We start from the raw sequence: 23,664 nt of genomic DNA on the forward strand, positions 1-23,664 counted from the left end.
TTAGACTGAATAAGACAGTTGAAATGCACTTGACTGCAGAATCTAGAACCTGTGGTTCTAGAGGGCCAGAGGTTCCCCATCCCTGCACTGGAGCAATTGGGTTCCAGAGACAAAAGGGACACAATCCACATCTTCCTGGGGATTGAGAATGCCTCCAATCAATGACACGGGGGATTGAAAAAGCCACCAATCATAGGAGAGCACGCAAATATAAGGGTTCCTGCATCTGCCTTCCTGCCTCTCACCTTTCTGCTTCACCTGGGAATCTGAGCCCTTGGTTGTCTGAGTCTTAAGGCCTAAGAACTTAAGAAGAACCTGGTTAATGGCCCATCTAGTCCAGAATCATGTTCTCACAGTGGCCAGCCACATACACAATCTAGTCTGGAGTCTGCTACTTGTGACAGACTTTGATTTACAGTAGGAGCTGTTTGACAGTAGAACAGGCTACATTGGAAGGTGATGGACTCTCCATTGGAGGTTTTTAAACAGAGGCTGTTGACTATCTATCAAGGATAATTTTGCTGTGGTTCCTGCATTGCAGGGGGTTGCACTAGATGAGGCTTGGGGATCCCTCCAACTCTACAATTCTGTGATTCGACAAAGATGAACACACACATGCATCAAAACAAAGAGACACTCGCAGACCGGTGATATTCCAGGCCTAATTGAATAGAGAGTTGGTCCAACATACTTTGGAGAATCTAGCCAGATTTCTTACATCATATTTTATTTATTTGCTGATTTAGAAACCACTTCACAAGCCAAAAGCCACCAAAGTGGGGTAGTACAAGATAAAACACAAAAGACTGCAGACTCATTGAACTAAAAGAAATTAAGGCCATTGCTATAGTTGTAAAAGTAATTTTTCGTAAAATGACTGGGTCACATTACGGTAAAGCTTTCTTAAACAAACAAACAAAAGTCTTCCATAACTGCCTAAATATCAAGATGATTGATTCCAGAGGGCTGATGCAGCAGCACTAAAAGCCTGCTCCTTTGTGCATACTAAACACACCTCTGGGACAATGTCATTTCTGAAGAAGGCAGGCCTCTAGATGACTGGGTCCCAAGTTGTTTTAAATGCAAAAAGAAAACCTTGAATCACGCCCAGTAGCATATTGGCAGGCAGTGTGCAACACACTCAGCAGAGGTGTTACACAGCGTCAATGGGATGACCTAGGCAAGTACCTAGCTGCTGTATTCTGCAGCTTCTGGACTAAGCCCAAGGGAAGCCTCACATTACTGCATTGCAGTAATCTAGTCTTGAGGTTGTGGGTGCCAGGACCACAGTGACTAAGCTACCGCGGTCCAGGAATGGCCTTAGCTGTCTTGCCAACTGAAGCTGATAAATACAGCACCCTCTCTTTTTACTTTTCGCTGTTCAGTTTCTCACTCCTGCCACGAGATGTCAGCAAAGACCACAGTTCTTCTTTCAGAGCTATTTCTGGTGTGGAAACCAACTTGAAAGCATGTTGCCACCCCTTCTCTATAGTATTGGCAGGTGTCCTGTGTGCAGCAGGATGTCTTTGCAGGATACACCAGGGCTGGCACAGGCAGCTACACACAAACTCACACATACACCTCACTTTGAAGAGAAGCAGCACCTCTGCCAAAGCAGATGTCTTGCACGCAGCAGTATTTCTTGATATAACCAGTGCTCATATCATCAAGATTATACAGACCTTTGCCCTTTGAAGGTAGAATGTTTGTGAGCATTCTTTGATGTCACAAGGACTTGGGAGGCACCTGCAGATGTTGGGCAGTATAGATGTACAAAGGGGGGCTTGCAAGTAAATGTTGCAGTTCATCTCCTTTCACAAAGGAGTGCTCACATTCAGTGTTCCAATAAACTAAGCATCCCACCTCGGCCTCCCTTCTATTTTCTTCTGTTCTTTTCAAACTGTCACTCTAAATTCTGTGGTCATTCAACATGTTCTACTCTCCCTGCATTGTTGTTATTTTCCAGTGGGTTTCCCCCAAAAGCTTTGGGGGCTTAAAAAAATATTTTTGTTTGTATTTCTGCAGCTCTCAAAGTTCCATCAAACATGTGGGTCGTTTCTGCTTGTTCCCTTGTGGTCCCATTTTTGCTACGCTCCTGCCAGTGCTCACCATCTGACTTTGCTGTTAGAAGCAATTTTCTACAACTGTATTTATATCTACATCTGATCTATTAGTGGAACCATTCTGCCCACAGGAATTGCTTCTGCTTGTGGAATTTAGAGACATTTAATACACAGATATATAACCTAGTGGTGGGTAGGCACCTGTTCTGCAGGACTACAGATTTCTGATACAGTGGTACCTCGGGCTAAGTACTTAATTCGTTCCGGAGGTCCGTTCTTAACCTGAAACTGTTCTTAACCTGAAGCACCACTTTAGCTAATGGGGCTGTCAGGGAACTGCCATCGGAAGGAAGGGAGGTGGAAGGGCTCACACAGGTTGGGAGAGACTCAGCAGCTGAAGAGGGAACCAGTAGGGGGAGAAGAGCTGAGCTGAGGGAAAGTGAGCAGGAGGGATGGCTCCGAGACACTTCCAGCGAAAACAGTGGGGAGGTTTCAGGACCTCCTGTAGGGACACCCACTCCTCGCCGGAAACTGTCACACAGAGAGTCCAGAAGACGTGTTTCCGTTAAGGAGCTTTTATGTTGGAAGCGATTCCGAAAGCAACCACTGTCGGAATCTGCAAGCGACTGACAGAGCCATGTTTAAGGGGCTCCGTTACAGACAGAGGTTTGCAAACATGACCAAACTCTGAGGGACTTGGATTTTACGCACAAGCAGCTCATCGTCCCATCACAGCATTCCGACAGTCTCTGTGAGCAGTTTGTGCAGGAGAAGGCATCATGAGCAACCCAGCCGGAACCGGAGAAGCAGGAGCTGGAGCGGGTCCAAGCCTGGAGGAAAGGTACCGGGCGTTGGAGGTCCAGCTAGCGCTGCAGACGGCGAGGCTCGAGGAGAGGAGGGCTCAAGATGCAGAGAAGGGAAAAACCACCCCGCTCGCCAGAAAGTTGCCAGGATTGGTGCAGAAGTTTGGGGGGGAGCCCAAGGACTATCATTCCTTTAGGACAGAGATGCAATATGCCCTTAATCTGCAGTTTGATGACTTTCCCGACGAGGAATCGCGGGTGGCTTTTGTGATTGGGCATCTCGAAAAGGGGGCGAAAGACTGGGTGAGGCCCCTGATGGCAACAAACAATGACATCCTGAAGGATACGAGGAAGTTTTTTCGTGCAATGGATTTGATGTTTTCCAGCGATATTGAGCAGGGAGTGGTACGCAGACAGTTAATGGCGTGCAAACAGGGGAGCCGATCTGTGCGTGAGTACTGGGACTTCCGGGTTGGCGCCATCGCCGAATGGCGGACTCCCTCCGAGCTCCGGAGGGAGCCTGCTCGGCAGGGGCTGGGTCCTACCGCACCGGCGATGCGGGGACCCTTAAAAACCACGGCCACGAGGGTCGTGGACATGGAGACTCGGCTGGCACCGCTAGCGCCCTCCCGACTCGTGAAGGAGCCTTTTTAAAGGCTACGGATCGGGTGCCGGGGAGAAGCGTGGTGCTTTGAGTCCTCTGCTATCCCTGCCGAGCGCAGCCGCATGCCATCCGGCGGAGAGCGCTGACTTCTTCCATTGAAAATTCGGACTTTTAGACAACAACCCGTGAGTAATTTGGAAACTGGGTTTAAAAGGAGGGAAAAAAAGAACTTCTTTTTGAATTGGACACGAGCGGGGGGGGATCCAAAAAGGAAGTCAGTCCCCCCCCCTATTGTAGACCTTCCAAGACAAGGACGGGGAAACCAAGGTCCAAAAAGATTTGTATTGCTGATAAAAACTAAGAATTCCACGATGGGGAATCATAAGAACTGTGCTGGAGGATGAATTGAGGGAGAAGAAACGTAACCCCCCCCCCCTGGGAACCGGGGTGATTGAAGAGAGAGCCTGGTGAAAAGAGTCGGAGATTTTGACAGCTGTCAAAGTAGCTGTCAAAGTCGGAAAGCAGAGAGGATTTTACTATGAGAACTTTGCTGGCTAAATTTGTTGCAATTTGCTATAACTTGTTAAAACTTGGATACAAAATGGCGAAAACATGGATAACAATCGGACTTTTGGACTAGAGAAGACAAAGTTACAACAATCCCCCTAGAGGAGTTTCGGGACATTACAAAGATGGTCGTAAGTGGAAAAATACCATTGGAATTTCACAGGACTGGTTATCTTCTGGGAAAGCTGCAAAATGGAAATAATATTTTGTCTACAGGGTGTTCAGCTAAAGGAGACAATAGAATTTTCTATTGAAGAAAGGAAGGGACTGAACGCAAGTTTTTGTTCCTGAATAATAATAATCCCTGCAGACTTACTAAGCTTCTGAATTAGAACGTTTCAGCAGCGGAACAAGAGGAAACTGGACTACAATTTGGAAAGAACAATGGGGGGAGCTTTATTAAAGATCTGAAGTTAAGTGTTCTAAAAATAACTATGAAAGGAAAAAAAAAAAAAAAACCAGCAAGGAGTTGGGGGAAATAGGTGATTTATGGATTGTAAGAATTCCAGGCGGATAACATGGTTTGGTGGTCAGGGGGAAATTGAACCGGGGACAGGGGGGGAGAACTAAAATCCAAAGGCTTGTCAACTTCTTTTTATTGAACTGGCTTTGTTTTATCTATTATACCTTTTATTTCTTATTTCTGATATTTCTATTATGTGGGGTGTCTTTATTATTAAAAAAAAAGGGAAATTGTGGAATGAAAATGGGGTGGGCCCTGGGAAAGAAATTTTTTGTGTTTTATTAAGGGTATTGATGAGGAGTGTAGAAATTTTAAATTCGAATAATGGTTTAAACAAATTAAGTTTTTAATCAGAACTGAGAGCTTGTGGAGCCAACAATATGAAAAAGGAATATGGTAGGGGTGGGGGAAGGGGGGAGTCCCAGAAAGTGGATATATGAAAATAGGGCTATGAATGTATTTTAATTTTTACTTTCTGTATTTTTGAAAATTTTAATAAATATTATTTAAAAAAAAAAGATCTGTGCGTGAGTACTGGACTGAGTTTACCATGTTGATCCATAAATTGGGGTGGGATCTATCGGCGGAACCCATTCAAATGCTCTTTGAAGAAGGGCTTGCTTCGGCGGTAAAGGATGAACTTTCCCGGGCGCCCAGGGTGGAGTCTATGGACCAGCTGACCAAATCAGCGCTGACCATAGGAGCGCGCCAAGAGGCGAGAGCCTTGGAGAGGCGGGAAGGGAAGGGGGAACGTTGGAGGGAGCTTCGCATTCCAGAGATTCCAGAGCCACCGTTCCCGCCGGGAGAGCCGATGGAAATTGGAACAGCGCGCGCGCACGCAGTTTCAAAGCCCAGTGAAGAGCGGAAGAAGGAGGGAAAGGGCGCCAAGAAATGTTATCTCTGCCAACAGCCAGGTCATTTTGCCAGAGTCTGCCCCCAAAGAAAGGAATGGCAAGGAATGGCGGGAGCTGTTGGGGAGAGGGAGGAAAAGGTACCGGAGCAAGTAAAAGCCAACGCCTGGCTGCCACCGTCGGGGCACAGCAGCCAGGCCAAAGAGCAGTGAAAGTGCCCACGCCGGAACCTCCTAAACCCGCCCTAGTGATAGAGGTGTTACTAGAGCTGCCTAACGGACACCCACTAAAGATAAAGGCGCTATTGGACTCAGGCAGCTCCTGCAATTTCATGAGTAAGGAGTTTGCTGCTGAGCACCAGATACAGACTATCCCTTTAAGTAACCCTTTGCAGGTGACCACGATCGATGGAAGGGAGCTGCTGGGAGGAGAAGTCAGCCAGCAGACCGTCCCAATGATAATGAGGGTAGCAAGACACACTGAGCTAATAGCGTTTAATGTGGCTACCTTGGGAGGAGCTCCCATTATTTTGGGGATGAGCTGGCTAGCGTTACATGATCCGCTAGTGGGCTGGCATCAGAGAGTGGTCTCCTTTGGGTCAGCACATTGTCTAGAACACTGCAAAGAGCGGGAGGCTCAAGGAGGGGCCAGAGCCACTCTAGCAGGGACGGAAGTAACGGAGAAGGGGAAGGTTCCCCAACAATACGCCGACCTGAGCAACGTCTTCAGCGAGAGGGAGGCAGACAAACTACCCCCACATAGGCCCTTTGACTGTCAAATCAATTTACTCCCTGGGGCACAGCTCCCTGTAGGCAAGCTGTACGCCATGTCAGACAGAGAGATGCAGGAGCTAAGGGAGTTCATTGACAAGAACCTGAAGAGAGGGTTCATCAGAGAGTCCAGGGCGGTGGGGGGCAGCCCAGTGTTTTTTGTGGACAAAAAAAACACGGACAAACCCAGGCTTGTAGTGGACTTCAGGGCCTTAAATGCAGTGTCAGAACCAGTGACTTTCCCGATGCCCAGAATTGATGACATTTTGACAAGGGTCAGGAAGGGAAAGATTTTTACTAAACTGGACCTGAGGGGGGCGTACAACCTGATACGAATAAGGAAGGGGGATGAATGGAAAACCACCATGTTCACCCCTTTGGGGGCATTTGAATATTTAGTTATGCCCTTCGGCCTACAAGGAGGCTCCGCGTGCTTTCAATCGTTTATGAACCACGTCCTGGGGCCTTTGCTTTACAAGAATTGTGTGGCCTTCTTAGATGACGTGTTAGTATATTCAGAGACTGAGGAGCAGCATGTAAAAGACGTCAGGGAAGTGTTGGGCAGACTGCAAGCCAATCAGCTGTGGGTGAAGCTAGAGAAGTGTCAGTTTCATGCCAAGGAGGTGGAATTCCTGGGGTACCGCTTGTCGGACAAGGGATTGGCCATGGATCCTGGCAAGGTCCAAGCGGTACTGGAATGGAAAACACCGAAAACAAGGAAGGATGTGCAAAGATTCCTTGGATTTGGAAACTTCTATCGGAAGTTCATCAGAAATTTTGCCCACTTGACGGCTCCCATTACGGACTGTCTCAGCAGTAAGAGGAAATTCGTTTGGACGGCGGAGGCGGAGCGAGCTTTTGAGGAACTGAAAAGGGCGTTCGCTTCGGAAGAACAGCTCCTGCATGTGGATTTACAAAAACCGATGCGAGTGGAGACGGACGCATCAGACCGGGCTGTGGGGGCGGTGCTTCTGCAGCCTGGGAAGGAGGAGTCAGAGTGGAGACCGTGTGCCTTTTTTTCGCGAAAGCTGAACAAATCTGAGAGGAACTACACGGTGTATGACCGAGAACTACTTGCCATTCATGAAGCGTTCAGGAGATGGAGGCATTTATTAATTGGGGCACAACATAAGGTGCAAGTGTGCACGGACCACAAGAACTTAGAGTATTGGAGAACGGCACGAGTGCTCAACCAACGGCAAGTGCGATGGGCCCAGGAGTTCTCCAAATTCCACTTTGAAATTTGTTATGTGCCAGGTCCAGAAAATGTTAGGGCGGACGCTCTCTCACGCAAACCTGAATATTTGGAAGGGGAGGGGGCACCTGAAGAGAGACATGTCATCCCAGAGGACCGCTGGGTGTGTGGGGCGGCATTGGTGGGGCAAAGAGAACTGGTAGAGGAAACAGAGAATGATGAATACGCCCAGAATAAGCTCAGAGGTCTTAGGGGTGAGGGAGAGGAACCAGGGGGTTTCGAGGAAAGAAATGGAGCTTTGTATTACAAAGGGGCACTGTATATCCCTGAAGGAGACTTAAGGGGGAGGGTACTCAAGCAGTTGCACGACAGCCCCACAGCGGGGCATTTTGGACAACACAAAACCATGTGGTTGGTCACCAGGGAATTTTGGTGGCCTAAGGTGAGGGAAGATGTACGGGAGTATGTAAGAGGGTGCGAGCAATGCCAGCGAGCCAAAGGGGAGAGGCGGGCGCCGGCGGGGCTATTAGAACCCTTACCAACCCCAGAACGACCTTGGGAGGCAGTGTCGATAGATTTTATGACTGATCTGCCGAAGTCCAAGGGGAAAACAGCCATCATGGTGGTGGTAGACCTACTAACAAAGATGTGCCACTTTGTAGCCTGTTCGCATGCAGTCACGGCGGAAGAGACAGCGAAGTTATTTGTAGAACACATTTTTAGGTTGCACGGGGTGCCATTGAGGGTGGTCTCAGACAGGGGAAAACAATTTACTTCCAGGTTCTGGAGGAAGCTCATGAGCTTACTGCAGGTGGAGGTCAACTTTTCGACTGCCCGGCACCCTGAAACCAACGGGCAGGCGGAAAGAGCAAACGGTGTCCTCCAGCAATACCTGAGGTGTTATGTCAATGACAGAGAGAATGACTGGGTAGAGAAGTGGCGCTGGCGGAATTTGCCTACAACAATGCAGAGAATGTGTCCACAGGGATGAGCCCCTTCTTGGCTAATTATGGGTGTCATCCCAGAGCATTCCCAGGGGGAGGAGGGGAGAGATGGAGCGTCCCGGCAGCCGAGCATTTTGTAGAAGAAATGGAAGCAATCCATCGTCAGCTCCAACTCAACTTAGAAAGGGCGAAGGAAGAATACAAGAGGCAGGCAGACAAGAACCGAAGGGAAGGTGAAACCATAAGGGTGGGAGATCGGGTGTGGCTGTCAACCCAAGGGTTGCCGTTCAAAGGAGGTTGTAAGAAATTAAGACCCAGGAGGTTGGGTCCCTTTGAGGTCATTCAACAAGTCAACCCAGTGGCTTTCAGGCTCCGGTTACCCAACCACATGAAACTGCACCCAGTATTTCACAGGTCGTTACTGTCACCGTATGAGGGGGGACGAGAAGGGATGTCCACTCGGGGACCGATCATAGAAGAAAGGGAATGCAGCAGCCATGTGGCAGAAATCCTCGACGCCAGGTGGAAGGGGGATCAGGTGGAGTATTTGGTAGCGTGGGAAGGAGAACCGGAGTCAGAAAACACTTGGGTAATGGCAGAAGATATCAATGACGAGGTATTGATAGAAACGTTCCATCAAAGGTTCCCAAGGAAACCTCAGCCTGTGGAGAGGTTCCGGAGGGAATACTTTGGGACCACCGATGAGGAGGAGGAGTTGGAAGGATTCACGGATTCGGAAGGGGAAGGGGAGATGGACTCTGAGGAGGAGGAGTACTTCGAGACCAGGAACCGCAACAGGTGGAGAGAAGTGTTCGAGACATCGGAAGGTGAAGGAAGTTCCTTCCGGGGTTTTGCCTCCTCACCGCCCATAGGGGAGGGGGCGGGAGGGGGTGAAGGGGGCCCTGGAGGGGAGGTGGATGTCAGGGAACTGCCATCGGAAGGAAGGGAGGTGGAAGGGCTCACACAGGTTGGGAGAGACTCAGCAGCTGAAGAGGGAACCAGTAGGGGGAGAAGAGCTGAGCTGAGGGAAAGTGAGCAGGAGGGATGGCTCCGAGACACTTCCAGCGAAAACAGTGGGGAGGTTTCAGGACCTCCTGTAGGGACACCCACTCCTCGCCGGAAACTGTCACGCAGAGAGTCCAGAAGACGTGTTTCCGTTAAGGAGCTTTTATGTTGGAAGCGATTCCGAAAGCAACCACTGTCGGAATCTGCAAGCGACTGACAGAGCCATGTTTAAGGGGCTCCGTTACAGACAGAGGTTTGCAAACATGACCAAACTCTGAGGGACTTGGATTTTACGCACAAGCAGCTCATCGTCCCATCACAGGGGCCTCCTGCTGCCACCGCGCTGCCGGAGCACGATTTCTGTTCTCATCCTGAAGCAAAGTTCTTAACCTGAAGAACTATTTCTGGGTTAGCGGAGTCGGTAACCTGAAGCTTATGTAACCTGAAGTGTATGTAACCCAAGGTACCACTGTAATCTCACACCCAAACTAGGTTATTCCCCCTCACCTTGGGAGGAAGGTGATCAAGGCCTTTCTTCATCTTCAGTCTACCAGAGAAGCTCAGCATGTGAAGATGTCTGAGCTGGTTGATCCAAGCTCAGACCGCATGGCTCTTACAAGCCCTTTTGTGCTGGCGGAAGAGGGAACTATTTTGGAACTTAAAAGGGCATGTATTATAGTCTAAAAACCTATATTTCCACACTTCATTTTGCTGCATGTTTTGTGGTTTTAAATCTCTGCAGAGATTCTCTCCCCAAAGACTACTTGCCCCAAACCTGGATCTTGGCATCCAGGAATTTTCCTTTTCATACATCATATTTTATTTCCTCGCCACTGACAGAAGGAGCCTAGATCTGCACAAGACCCTCTTTCCAGAAGGCCACTCATCTGCTAACCAAAATTATAAGTGCATGGAAGAAAAAAGGCCAAGGGGAGAGCAAGACAAGCCATCCTTTGACTTAGAAGTCACTCACTTTTAAGTGCCAGCAGGTGGCTCAAAATAAGAAAGAGAAAGTAGGGAGAGATGGAAACCTGGTGGTGTCAAAACCCACTGACCCGGATGGGCTGTGGTGTTTGATGACCTCATATGGTGCAATCCTGCCTTTGCTTAATATCCACCATCCTGGCCATCAGGAGGAAAGCTAGCCCAGTGAGGATCTCAGTAGCCAAGGAAAGCCAGGCAAAGGCCAGAGACCAGCCAAACCGGATGTTGATAATGTCCAGAAGGTTCTTCCTTCCCAAGAGGAGAATGGCTTCCCTGAAGCCTGCAGCAAAGTAGGTGATGTAGATGCTGAGCCCGGCCAGTGTGATGAGAGCTGAAAGAGAGACAAGCTGTGAAGGAGTCTGAAGAAGGGAACCTTTTCCAGTCTGGGGACCACATTCCATTCAGGGCAACTTTCTAGGGGTGGGTGGAGCTAGAGGCAAAAGCGGGTGGGGCAATGAAAGCGGCTTTTACCTTTATACAGTAAATAATATATAATAATAATAATAATACCCTGTCCATCTGGCTGGGTTTCCCCAGCCACTCTGGGCAACTCCCAACAGGATATTAAAAACACGATAAAACATCAAATATTAAAAACTTCCCTAAACAGGGCTGCCTTCAGATGTCTTCTAAAAGTCAGATAGTTGTTTATTTCCTTGACATCTGATGGGAGGGCTTCCATGAGCGGGCACCACTACCAGGAAGACCCTCTGCCTGGTTCCCTGCAACCTCACTTCTCGCAGGGAGGGAACTGCCAGAAGGCCCTCGGCGCTGGATCTCAGTGTCCGGGCTGAACAATGGAGGTGGAGACGCTCCTTCAGGTATACCGGGCCGAGGCCGTTTAGGGCTTTAAAGGTCAGCACCAACACTTTGAATTGTGCTCAGAAAATTACTGGGATCCAATGTAGGTCTTTCAGGACCGGTGTTATATGGTCTCTGCCTGCTATTTAAGAGTAAAGGGCAGTACTAGAGTGAGGGTGGACACTACCTTTTACTCATAAAGAGCAAGAAGAGGGCTTATCTCTGAACTCAGTGCTGCAGTGCTTGGTGCTGAGATTGGAGATAAAAGATCCATCCAACTGTCCTTCAGCGATTCTATCTAAAGAGCAGCCAGAGGGATATTTTATGTGCCAATCAGGGAGATAAATCATTCTGCCTGCTCTTTAGATATTGCCCTCTAAAGAGCAGAGAGCTTTATCTCCTGATCAGATCAAGAGATAAAATTTGGGGGCTGGCAAGTCTGGGACCTGTCAGGCCATATTCAGTCTGCAGGCCATGGTGCATGGGGAAGGTTACCTTGCCTTCAGCTTCTGTGGAATTAAGGATAGTCTAAAAGTGCAAGGAATTGTTTCCCGCCCCGCCCCCAAATCCATAGCAGCTCCATGGCATACCTCCAAGGAGAAAGAGGAGGCCAGTGAACATAAGGAGGAAGTAAGCCTGTGCAAGGATACTGATGAAGCCCGTCATTGCTCCAAAGATCAACAAGATGAGGCTAAGAGGTAGCAGGATCACAACTGCCCCATGCATATCTGGAGGGAAACAAAATCGATCGGTCACATTTGCCAAGTACTGTCCTTATACATATGGCTATTGCCACTTTTTGCAAGGATCTCAAAGGACCTAATTTAACAGCGTGGTATGAAAGTTTTTGTCACGTAGCCCTTCAAGAGAAACTTACATGTAAACTAAGAATAGCTAGAGGAAATAGTTGCAGAGACACATTTGTTGCAGACAGTAATCCTGATTGCTTATACAAATGTTTCAAACAACAAAATGAAAGTCCCTTTGGTGTACTCCAACATAAGGATTTCTTAATTGTTTTCTCTTTTTCTTACTTTAAATACTGTATCTCTGCATTTATTTATTTTTTAAATCTGAGGGATCTGCACTTAGAAGCTTCTTGGCATTTTCTTTTCTGACTTTATTAACTTGGTTACAGTCTAGATTTTGTAATGCCCTTTTCTCCATTGTTCTCATTTCAACGAGAAACCACCTAATTTGCAGTTTGAGGGCCTATATGCAAACCAAAGGGCAGCTCTCCTTCCAAATTCATGCTTCTCCAATTTTGCAATACAAAAAAAATGTATTAGTCGGTCCAAACACCAAACACCACATTTATTAGGAGAAATTTGAAGTGAAATGATAAAGAATTTTCATTAATTTTCCCCCTTAGAAGTTGCGGTGGAAATATGGAGAAATGAATTTAAGATGGGGGGAAATGAGAAACTGAAACTGACATACTTGTCAATCCCTGGTGGTAAGAGAACAATTTGTTAAAAAAAGACAAAATCCATCAGGGCTGGAGCTCCCCTATCCACACAGACGCCAGGCCACAATCCATCTGCCCATCTTTAGAGGTGTCATAAGATGCCTGGTTTTCATAAATATCATGGTGGCTGCAATCTGAAGTCCCACTGAGCTGTGATTCCTTCTGAATAAACATGTTTTGGAGGAGAGAATGGGTACCTTGTCTCCCAGCTGTGCTTGTTTGTGATTTGTTCTTTGCTGTAAGTGACCCTTCCTGCTCTTGCCTGTTTTCTCTTTTCCTGTCTTTTTTGTCTTTTTCATGTGCAATGGGCTAATGGATAACTGGAAATTCCTCAGAGCCCTCTGGTGCTTCCTAGGAGCTACTGCTCGGTTGTTTGCTTTCTTCCTGTGCAATTAGCTTTCTGTGCTTCTCTGATGACCTTTCCTGCCAGCTATCGTGCCACCAGCTGAATAAACAGAGAGGTGTAGAGTACTTTCCTAGGCCTTTCTAATTCCCTCTTTTGTCTTCTGCCCTGGGTGGCCTGAGCCTGGGCCTCAAGTAAGCAGGGGAGAGACAATCAAATCAGTTTGTGTTTAAAGGTGAGTCTACGTTGGGTTGTAGCCAACTCAGACCCCACCTGCAGCAGTACATCTAAAGCTTCTCTCTTTCCCTGGCCAGGAGATGGAAGGAGCAATGAATGAAAAGGTGGAGAAAGATTTTAGGTATTTTGAGAGGAGGGGGAGGAAAGGCTTGCAGCTGGGAATTCAGGACTCTGCATGGTAAAGTGAGAAGCTGTGGGGCTTAAGGGTTTTTGTGAAGGTCCCAGGCATTTTCGTCGCAACTGGAGACTATGGTTATCACCCTAAAATGTTGGCAATGAACATGCTGGGTTTCAATTAAGAAGACTAGAGTCTGCCTTGCTGTTTGAAAAAAAGAAGAGTAGAAGAGTAGATTTTCATCCTTGTAAGTGAGTGGCTGGATTCTGAGTTCCACTTTGTTTCTCTTCAGTACTAATTGCCCATGCACTGAAAACCTGGCTTCCCTCTTGGTCTTTTAAAGCTACTATGGAAACCAATAAATAATAGAGACTCAAGAGTTGGTAATGAATGCTATTATACTAATTCCCAGAACTGTTAGAGGTGCTTGCCTTAGTACATTGGTGCAACTGGCCAAAACAAGAGGTTCTGCTGTGATTTCCTCCCACCTATCGCTGCTTCCAGCTCTTCTACAGGGGATGATGAAAAATGTGGCTTCCCATAACAATGGATAAATGATGCAAGAAAGAGAGACTGCAGTGGGAAGCTTACTCATGAACACATTTCATCTTATTGCAACAGACCGAGCTTAGGCATGAGGAGATTTTTGACTAGCATACTAGAACTGTGAACCTTGAGCTGACTTCCAAACCTCATTTCCACATCATTATAGGAAGAGCTTGCAGCAATTGCCATAAGCTGCAACTTAGTTCTTATACAGTGGTATCTCGGGTTAAGTACTTAATTCGTTCCAGAGGTCTGTTCTTAACCTGAAACTGTTCTTAACCTGAAGCACCACTTTAGCTAATGGGGCCTCCTGCTGCCGCCACGCCACCGGAGCACGATTTCTGTTCTTATCCTGGAGCAAAGTTCTTAACTTGAATCACTATTTCTGGGTTAGCGGAGTCTGTAACCTGAAGCGTATGTAACCTGAAGCGTATGTAACCTGAGGTACCACTGTACAGTTAAATTACAGAATTCACTCCCACAAAATGTCAAGGTGGCCACCAACTTGGACAGCTTTAAAAAAAGGGTTAGATGAACTTGGCAACTAGGCTTTGGGACAGTGTGGTGTAGTGGTTAAGAGCAGTGGACTCGTAATCTGGTGAACCAGGTTCGATTCCCCACTCCTCCACATGCAGCTGCTGGGTGAACTTGGGCTAGTCACACTTCTCTGAAGTCTCTCAGCCTCACTCACCTCACAGAGTGTTTGTTGTGGGGGAGGAAGCAAAAGGAGAATGTTAGCTGCTTTGAGACTCCTTTGGGTAGTGATAAAGCGGGATATCAAATCCAAACTCTTCTTTAAGGATATGTTCTATCTATCTCCTCTGTCAGAGGCAGTAGGCATCTCAATGCCAGTTTCTGGGGAGCACAAGTAGGGAGAGCACTGTTGTACTCAGATTCTGCTTGGGGGATTTATCTAGTGCATTGCGTTTGGTGGGCCCTTGTCTTATGTCCTCTTATGTTATTGTTCTCCACTAGCAGATAGGTTGACCCACTCCAAGGCAGCCATCTTGCTTACTAGCAGAATGACCATACAGTGGTACCTCAGGTTACATACGCTTCATGTTACACACTCCACTCTCATGTTACACACTCCTGCGGCACAGCGGCAGCAGGAGGTCCCATTAGCTAAAGTGGTGCTTCAGGTTAAGAACAGTTTCAGGTTAAGTACGGACCTCCGGAATGAATTAAGTTCTTAACCCGAGGTACCACTGTATAGATATATAGCCGGAAAGATTGGGTACAGCTAAATGGGTAGGTAAGCTCACAATTGCTCGCCTTTGCATTTTCACATTTACTCTTGATTCTGGTAAGCATGTTAGTTATAAAGGTAAAGGTAAAGGGACCCCTGACCATTAGGTCCAGTCGTGACCGACTCTGGGATTGCAGCGCTCATCTTGCTTTATTGGCCGAGGGAGCCAGCGCACAGCTTCCAGGTCATGTGGCCAGCATGACTAAGCCACTTCTGGCAAACCAGAACAACACACAGAAACGCCATTGACCTTTCCGCTGGAGCGGTACCTATTTATCTACTTGCACTTTGACGTGCTTTCGAACTGCTAGGTTGGCAGGAGCAGGGACCAAGCAATGGGAGCTCACCCCGTTGCGGGGATTCAAACCGCCGACCTTTTGATCGGCAAGTCCTAGGCTCTGTGGTTTAGCCCACAGCCCCACCCGCGTCCCTATGTTAGTTATAGTCTTTTATATACTAACCTTTATGCTCTTCCACATCCGTTTTATGCTCCTAACCCTTCTTTTAGATTTTTTTTAGTTTCTTTTAGATTCTTATAGTCCTTTAGCTATACCTTCTGTTTTAATACTTTTTAGCTTTCTAAAACGTTTTACAGATTCTAAATGATTGTACTCCCACCCTACTTGTGCTGGTCTATGACTGTAATGAAGATTAGAATGATTGATTGATTGATTGATTGATTAGATTGATTAACTGGTAAGCATGCTGACTTTTGCTCCTTGGTTCTAGAGATAGGCCTGAGTCCAAACAGACCCTGAATGTTGTGGCCCCATTCCTGGATGGTAAAATTAGGTGGAATATTTTGCTCATAAGAGCATAGGAAAAGCTCTGCAGCTAGGTTAGGCCAAAGGCTCTTGTAGTCCAGCATCGTGTTTTCACAATGGCAAACAGATGCCCATGGGAAGCAGGATCTCAGTGCAACAGCATCACTCTCCCCACTTGTGCTTCCCAGAAACTGGAATTTAGGTGCACAATGTCTCTGGCAGTGAAGGTAGAACACAGCCATCATGGCTAGCAGCCACAGATAGCCATATCCTGCATAACATTGTCTAATCTCTGGTAAAAGCCTCACTGCCTCATCTTGTAGGAGAAAATCACATAGGACATACACTATGTGAAGAAGTGTTTTCTTTTATTTGTCTTGAATCTTAATTTTGGGGTGGGAGGGAATGCATACCATTTTTTTCTCTCCAAATACCCCAGAGAGAACACCATTCTGGGACATTACAAGTAAGGGGGATGGCAGCCCCCATAACTGGAAAGAGGTGGGTCCAGTCTGTTAAAATATTGCATGTGTACATTTGTAAGTGGGTGTATGGGGTGTTAGGGGAAAGGTAGTACCTCTGGTGGGGGACATGTCATGCTCCTTCTGGGGTAGTTTGTCCACCTTTGGTCCCCACCTTGCTCTCAGTCTTCACCTGTGGCTCCTAGAAGCTGTCAGCATGCAACAGCAGTAACACCACATGAAATGCCTTTGACTGGCCAGCTAAACCAGGTGAGGGTAGCCATTGGGTCTCAAACCCTGGGTAAACTAGAGTCTTTCCTTGCATGCAAAGACAGGCTCTGGTAGATTGAATGGACACGACCGATTGTGGGTCCAACGGTCAATAAGGTGTTTTCTGCACATGCTGTAGACTAGAGGGAAGTGCGGGGCAGATGTGGCTCATCAACCTGGGAAGGTCTGGGAAGGTGGCCCATCTAGGAGAAGAAAAACTCTGATCCTAAACCTCTGCTGCCTTGTGGGATATCTTTGGGAGAAGAAAGGGCTAAGGAATAAACCCTACACAAATCCGGAGTGGAGTCCCTAAGGCAGTTGGGATAGCGCCATGTACAACTCCTTCCAGCAACTCCTGCAGCCAAGCTGGTACCAAACATATTGCTCTGCTTTCCTTTCCACCACATCAATGAGGCCAAGAGAGGGGGTCTTGTCATCTAGTGTCAGGGACTGGGCAGAAGAGGAATGGTGGAGACCACCTCCCCATGCTGACCCCTCCAGAGAGGAGGAAGAGGAAGACAGTATATATTGACAACAGGGGTTTGAGAGAGGTCACAGCTCAGAGGCAGATGAGGAGAAAAGCTGGGAAATCATGGGAGAGCCAGAACAACACCCAGCTGACTCGTCATTAGAAAGCATTCTAGGCCCTCCATCTCCCAAAACCTGGTGAGCCTTAAAAGTAGGAGAACAAAGAACTCAAAGACATAGGTACATAGCAGCACTCGTAGAGGAGATGATGAGAATGACAAATGAGGAAGTGGAAGAGATGAGGAGGTGGAGATTCACTTGGGACAACGCCATTATCCAAGAGGCTAGGTTCTCTAGCCTCTTTCTGTAAAGATTGAAATAAAAAAGGTCTGTAAGATACTTTTCCTTGTCTTTATACTTTCCTAGGCAACCAGCCAGGAGCTGCTGACAGCATCCTAACATCTGGGCAGCCCAGGACCTCCATACACCTGTCCAGGCTTGAGCCCCACAGAGGTCAATTTGGTGCTGCTAACACAGCAGTTTGACTTCACCCCAGAGGCGCACTCCATTGTCTCTTGAGACAGATGGATGCCGACAACAACAAAAACATTTGTATGTCCGTTTCATCCTATTTCCACATTAATCTGGGATTTTTTTAGGTACTATTTTTTATTTAAAGACATACTCAGATATCACACATATATAAATACTTGTTTTATATCAACATATGCATTTCTGAACACATTTTATCCTAAAATATGAATTTTGGTACATTTTTAAAGCCACTTACTTAAGAGTTGCTTGTGTGATGTGGTGATATTTGATATGTCAGGGTTAAAGGGGTTTACCAAATTGAAACAGGTCCTATTAACTGGAAGAGAAAGAAAAGAAAGGGAAAGACCATGAAACATTTATTCAGAATTCAATAGATAATTTCTTACTACAAATTTTCCATTTCACCACCGTTGATTAATCAACCTGAAGGATCAAGTTGATTAATCTGGTTGCTAAACCAAGTAGAACATGCAGCTCCACTTCTTCTTGACACAACCTCCCAGCACAGGACAGTTCTATGAGACTGGTCTTTAACAATTGCTTGACTGCAGCAGTCAAATCCATGGATTTCAACATGGATAGCATTTATGCCTTTCAGAACTCCACCCTGGAGGCTTAGCCCCTTAATCCTAACCATCACTAACTAATTTGCCAGCACTCATCCTTTATTTACCAATGTAGTGATCTGCAACCAGCAGGTTTAGAATAAGGACTCCTTCTGGGAATGTCCTGTCTCTCCAATGCTTGTTTCCTTTCCTTTCACCTATAAAGAGTGTCAAGGTAGGGAAGTGGTTTGAGTTCTGGTCTAGGACCTGGGAGGCCAGGATTCAAATATCCACCCAACCATGCAGCTCACTGGGTGATCTTGGGCCAGTCACTATCACTTAGCCTAATCTACTTCACAGGGGTGTTGTGATGATGAAACAGAGTGGGGAGATCTATACACCACCTTCAGCTCCTTGGAGGAAAGGTAGGATGTGACTAAAGCATGGTTGGAAAATAAAATAAGCCCATCTACCAGCCATGTGGTGGGATACCTTGCGAGACAGTTGGTGGGATGGGGTCTGCCCAGCCAGCCAATTAAAGGAAGTGAGTATTTCCCTTTAGGAAGAGACTTTTCCCAAAGAGCTCAACTTATGTCAGTGGGCCATGGCTCAGAGGTAGATCACCTGCTTTGCAGAACATCCCATGCTCAATCCCTGACATTTCCAGGTAGACTCCCTGCCTGAAACCCTGGAGAGCCACTGCCAGTCAGTGTAAACCGTACTGAGCTCTAGGTGGACCAATGGTCTGACTCGGTCTAAGGCACTCTCCTGTGAGCCTAACCCACCAAAGCTCAAGAGGAAACCAGGGGTTACTTACCTTGGCACGTCCTCCAGAGCCCTGAATGGGAGCTCAGGCTGTCTGTGCGGTTGAGGAGCTTCTGCAGCTTAGAAGCATCAATAAGGTACCAAAAGTCAGTGCTGATAGCCACCAGCAGGAAGCTGAAACTGACCACGCCAGCCAAGGCTGCCAAGAGGGAGACGGCGTTCAGTCTGACTTTCATGGCAATTTTCTTCAGGCTGCCACCTGCTGCCTTGGTCCTAAGACTGAAAGAACTGAACCACTGTTTTCATCCCTTGATAACAAGCTGGTCCTCTGGATATGATTCCCAGGGTGCCCAACAGATGAATTGCAGTCCAAACGGCGGTAATAACAGCCTGGTGGTCAGGAAAATCCACACATAATTAATTAAACCCTGCCTCCAATCTGTCCCTCTCTCCCTTTATTTACTCTGTCTTTTCCTCCCAGCATGGAAAGTCATAGCCAGTTGGTTCCCGCTTTTGAATAAGAGGTACTTATGACAGTCCTTGGCCCCCCTTCTTTGCACTTCACTCAGTCACCCTCCAAATGAGTAAACATGCACAGCGCATGGTTGAAGAAGCCCACTCTAGCCCATCAAAGTACCAAACGGCTTCTTGTTCAGGCAATAATTATCCAACAGCTTTTTTCTCCTGAATACAAGAAAGGAGGAGGAGAAGGACGTCAGAGATCAGCACCACAGACAGTGCCCAGGGAGCAATGAGTAAATCCAGCTCTTTTAAGCTGCAGGGAGGTTGCAAGAAGGAATTTGCAACAAGGGAATAGGGAGACCTACAAAGAGATGGTCAGGGCATATCCACACATGATCTCCAAAGGACTCTCCTTTGTATTTCTTGGGTGTATAATTAGATGTTAGAGCCTGGAAAGATCAATCTGTACTTTTCATTGAAAAAAAGTCTCTCTCTGATGCTTCCCATCCCATCTTAATGGCATTCCAAAATGTGCACATTATTATATTATGTCAGAAACTTAAAGGCATCTTCAGTGCCATGTGTGAAAAGTCATTCTGTACTTTGCTGTTCTTCAGGTCTACAGCTTAGATATTATCGCTTGTACCCCCTAATAATGTATGGGTTGTCCATGGTAGTGCACAGATTGTTTCAGTGCAGCAGATTATATGCCAACTTGCTGAGAAGTGCCTTGCATGGCCACGGTGTGAGAGCCTGGAGAGGCATGACCTGCTCAGCCAGAATAAACTGGTCAGGAGACTGAGGTAGATTTATTAATGGGATTATTCAATATGAGGAAGTTGTATAAATTCACTTGATGGGAGCAACACACATGAAACCATACAGGTGTCGTAATAAGAGAGTCACAGTTTTGTTTAAAGTCCGAACCAACTTAGCCTCAGACAGACTAGAGCAGGCTGTTACAAAGCAGCTCTGAACCATCCTGGCTGCTGTTTTGAACCCGAGGTTCAGGGCAATCCTGGCTGCCTGTTTGGATAGGTTGCTGCTGCATTTATGGCATAAGTTGCTAAGAATGCTGTACACCCCTCCATCCTACACTCAGGCTGTATATATGTGTAAGTAAAACCATATGTCATAAAGACACCATAGTTTCTGTTGTGCCTCATTCCAAAAGCAACACAAACCCTAGTTAAGTGCAAAGACCATGGGATCTCACACCACTCAGAGATTGAGGCAGCCTGTAACAATAGGTTACCACCTTTTTTCTCAAAAGAACTCAAAGCATTATTGTTGTTGTCTTCAATCACTTGCTTATTCAAAAAACTGAAGCACTTGTCATGAGAGAAGAAGGCACCAAATAGCTAATTTCAATTTCAGTGCCATCACTGGCACTCAGAAACAGCCCTATCATTGGGCAAAGTGAGGCAACTGCCTCAGGCAGTGGGTGCTGGGAGGCAGCAGTGGCTGGATCCTTTTCTTGTAGGCAGTGGTTGCTGCTGCCCACTGGGACACAAAGGGTAGAAGGCAGGGAGCTCAAGAGTAGGATTAGTAGCTGGGATTACTGCCTCTGACAGTGGAGGTAAGACATAGGGTTCACAGCCATGAGCTGACTGAGACTTGACCATTGTGTGGTTCGACACAAGCAGACCACAATGGCTGCTACTGAAATCAATTGGCTTACCATCCAAGTTCTCTGACTCAGCTGAGTGGTGAGTCAGGTGCTTGATGGCACTTCTAATCAGCTTCTAAGACATTTAAGTCAGCAGGGACTGTTTCAACCTGTGCTTGTGAAACAGAAGTCAGAGCAAGACCTGAAGTCAGAACAGGATTTGTTGCACATATGTCTTCTCTGATAACCAGATGCATCTACAAATCCCTCATGGCCAGAGAGTTAAGGGCAGTGACCAGAGCTTCAGGATGAAACTACATCTTACGTTATGCTTCTTAACATGGAATATCACATCTGATTCTGCCTAAAGATGTGAGGGCAGCAGCAAAAGCATCTGAGGTGCTATATTTATTCATTTGGGACTGTAGCTCAGTGGTAGAGCATCTGCTTTGCATACAGAATGTCCCAAGTTCAATCCCTGGCATCCCCAGGTACAGCTGGGAGAGACTTCCTGACTGAAACCCTGGGGAGCTGCTGCCAGTCAGTGTGGACAATACTGAGCAAGATAAACCGATGGTCTGACTCAGTAGAAGGCAGCTTCCTATGTTCCTGTAATTACATTTCTGCCTTTTTCCCAGTGAGCTCAAGGTGGCAAAAAATATTGAAAGGACCAGTGAAAACAGTTAAGAAGAAAAATATTTAAAAACAGGTGCTGAAAGGGGTACAGTGAAGCCACCTGCCTGATGTAAATAGGCGGGGAGTTCCAAAGAGCAGATACTGCCACACTAAAACAGTTTTCATAATGAAGATTGATTTCTCACGAGCTCAGACTAACCAAAGATTCTAAAAGATTACCCACCACAAACCTACCAACAGTAAACAGAGCACTGCACCTGAGAGAGGAGAGATAGGAAGTCTTGGAACACATACTACAGGTTGTCATATCCTCCAAGTTCCATATCTGAGTGGAGTTTTTATTCTGTGGTACTAGTCTGTTGCTGGGGAATCCCTTCATTGACAAGTTCCTGAATGTCAGGTGTTTGCCTCACTGGTTAAATATATACTTAGTGGGAGAAAACAAGTGTTCTGTGATATGCTGTCAACAAAATGAACCTTCTCAGCCTGTATAATGTTGGCGGGACCAGTCTTAAGGCTATGCAGAATGTAGCAGCTGCCTCAGGCAGCAGAAAATAGGGGGTGATAGGGGCAGCTCCCCAGCTGTTCCACCTGAGACACCTTCTGCTGGAAGGCAAAGATATGCATGCCATGCAGTCTGTCCTGCCGCCCTCTGCATCCCATGATTACCCACCTGCCCTCAGGTGCAGTGGAGGACATGATCCCATTTGCTAGTATTAACACATGATTTGCTAGTATTGGCATGTGATGAGAGCATAAGAAGAGCCCTACTGGATCAGGCCAATGGCCCATCAATTCCAGTATCCTGTTTTCACAATGACCAGCCAGATGCCCCAAAGGGAAACCTGTAAGCTGAACCTGAACACCAGAACAACTCTTTCTTCCTGCAGATTCCAGCAAGTGGTATTCAGAATAATGCCTATGACCTAGCAGCCATTATTGGTCTTCTCCTCTTCCATGAATCTGTCCAATCCTCTTTTAAAGCCATCCAAGTTGGTGGCCATCACTGCCTCCTGCAGAAGCAAGTTCCATAGTTTAACTATATGCTGTGTGAATAACAACTTTCTTTTATCTGTCCTGATTTCTCCAGCAGCAAAATGTCTTGGGCTGGCTCTGCCATTTGGTGCACACCATGCACATAAAATATATGAGGGGGAGCAAGCTTGAGCCATATTGCATTTGCCCATCACATATCCGTCAATGTTTCACCAATGAGCACAGGAATCTAGAAAGCAGCCTTATCAGACTATGGGGTCAGCTACAATGGGCAGGAAGGTTTTGGACAGGAATCTTTATTTTCATCTTACAATAAGAGTGATGGCTGAAAGATGCTGTTCCTGGCAATCTTGACATTATTAGCTGTTAGACTATGTGATTGTTTTCCATGCTTTTAACTGTTTTAAAATTTATTTTAAATTGTATCGCTTTTTTACTGATGTATTCACTGTCTTGGAAGGGTGGGATATAAATTTAATTAATAGTAAATAAAATAGAGCAGACCCATCAAAATCAATTAATGTGACTAATTTATGCCAATTGATTTCAATGGGTCTGCTCTGGGTATGTCTTAGTTGGATGTGACTGTAAGGCTGCTGTTCTTGGGTGATTATGTGGATGAACACTGTTAGTATATTTGTTTCATTTTAATGGCTTTTAATGCATATTGCATTTTGCATGTTATTGTCACAGAAAATCATGTCATGATCAAAGCAATAAAATAACTGAATTGTAATCCTACCAGATTAGTTATGTTTTCAGACCAGAATGCAGTACTCTAAGATCAGTTTTTATTTTATTACAAATATGTATCCCTGTGCAATCCTTTACATGTCTATTCACAAGCTAGACCCACTGTACTCAATAGGAGCCCCACTGAATTCAGTTGACTTATTTCAATTGGGTTTTTCAGTAGGCAGGTAAAAGATTGCACAGGGACTAGAATCTTTTTTTAATTAAAATTTATATTCTAGGAGCACCAATTTCTCTTCCAGGTACCAGATCTTTTTACTTGCATGGTACAATCAGAAGTACAATGATGAGTTTGATATTATTCTCTCATTGCAACTATTTTGATTTTACTTGGAAAGCTGCCTTGGAAGGAGTTGTATCCTTAAAGACAGG

The 23,664-nt window shown here is 46.3% G+C and overlaps 1 protein-coding gene across 1 annotated transcript; it reads right to left on the reverse strand.

Moving 5' to 3' along the window:
• Window positions 1-710: 710 nt before the first annotated feature.
• TMEM114 (transmembrane protein 114) lies at window positions 711-21,961 on the reverse strand. The gene is made up of 6 exons (XM_080981866.1): window positions 21,801-21,961; window positions 18,889-19,226; window positions 17,762-17,842; window positions 11,641-11,778; window positions 9,749-10,580; window positions 711-2,302 (listed from the first exon to the last, which is right to left on the reverse strand). Exons 2-5 carry the CDS (start codon window positions 19,070-19,072, stop codon window positions 10,348-10,350), a joined length of 636 nt encoding a protein of 211 aa, XP_080837992.1. The 5' UTR covers window positions 19,073-19,226; window positions 21,801-21,961; the 3' UTR covers window positions 711-2,302; window positions 9,749-10,347.
• Window positions 21,962-23,664: the final 1,703 nt, after the last annotated feature.

Source organism: Podarcis pityusensis (assembly GCF_964106645.2).
Source record: "Podarcis pityusensis genome assembly, chromosome: 14".
In the NCBI taxonomy this organism is placed as follows: Eukaryota; Metazoa; Chordata; class Lepidosauria; order Squamata; family Lacertidae; genus Podarcis; species Podarcis pityusensis.

Bases quoted from the DNA above. Each gene is read 5' to 3' on its own strand.
- TMEM114 (XM_080981866.1), bottom strand. From the start codon at position 19,072: ATGAAAGTCAGACTGAACGCCGTCTCCCTCTTGGCAGCCTTGGCTGGC. The intron at 17,843-18,888 runs GTAAGTAACCCC...TTTCTCTTCCAG, and splicing joins GCTCTGGAGGACGTGCCAAG to TTAATAGGACCTGTTTCAAT. The intron at 11,779-17,761 runs GTAAGTGGCTTT...GTTTCCCTCCAG, and splicing joins ATCACACAAGCAACTCTTAA to ATATGCATGGGGCAGTTGTG.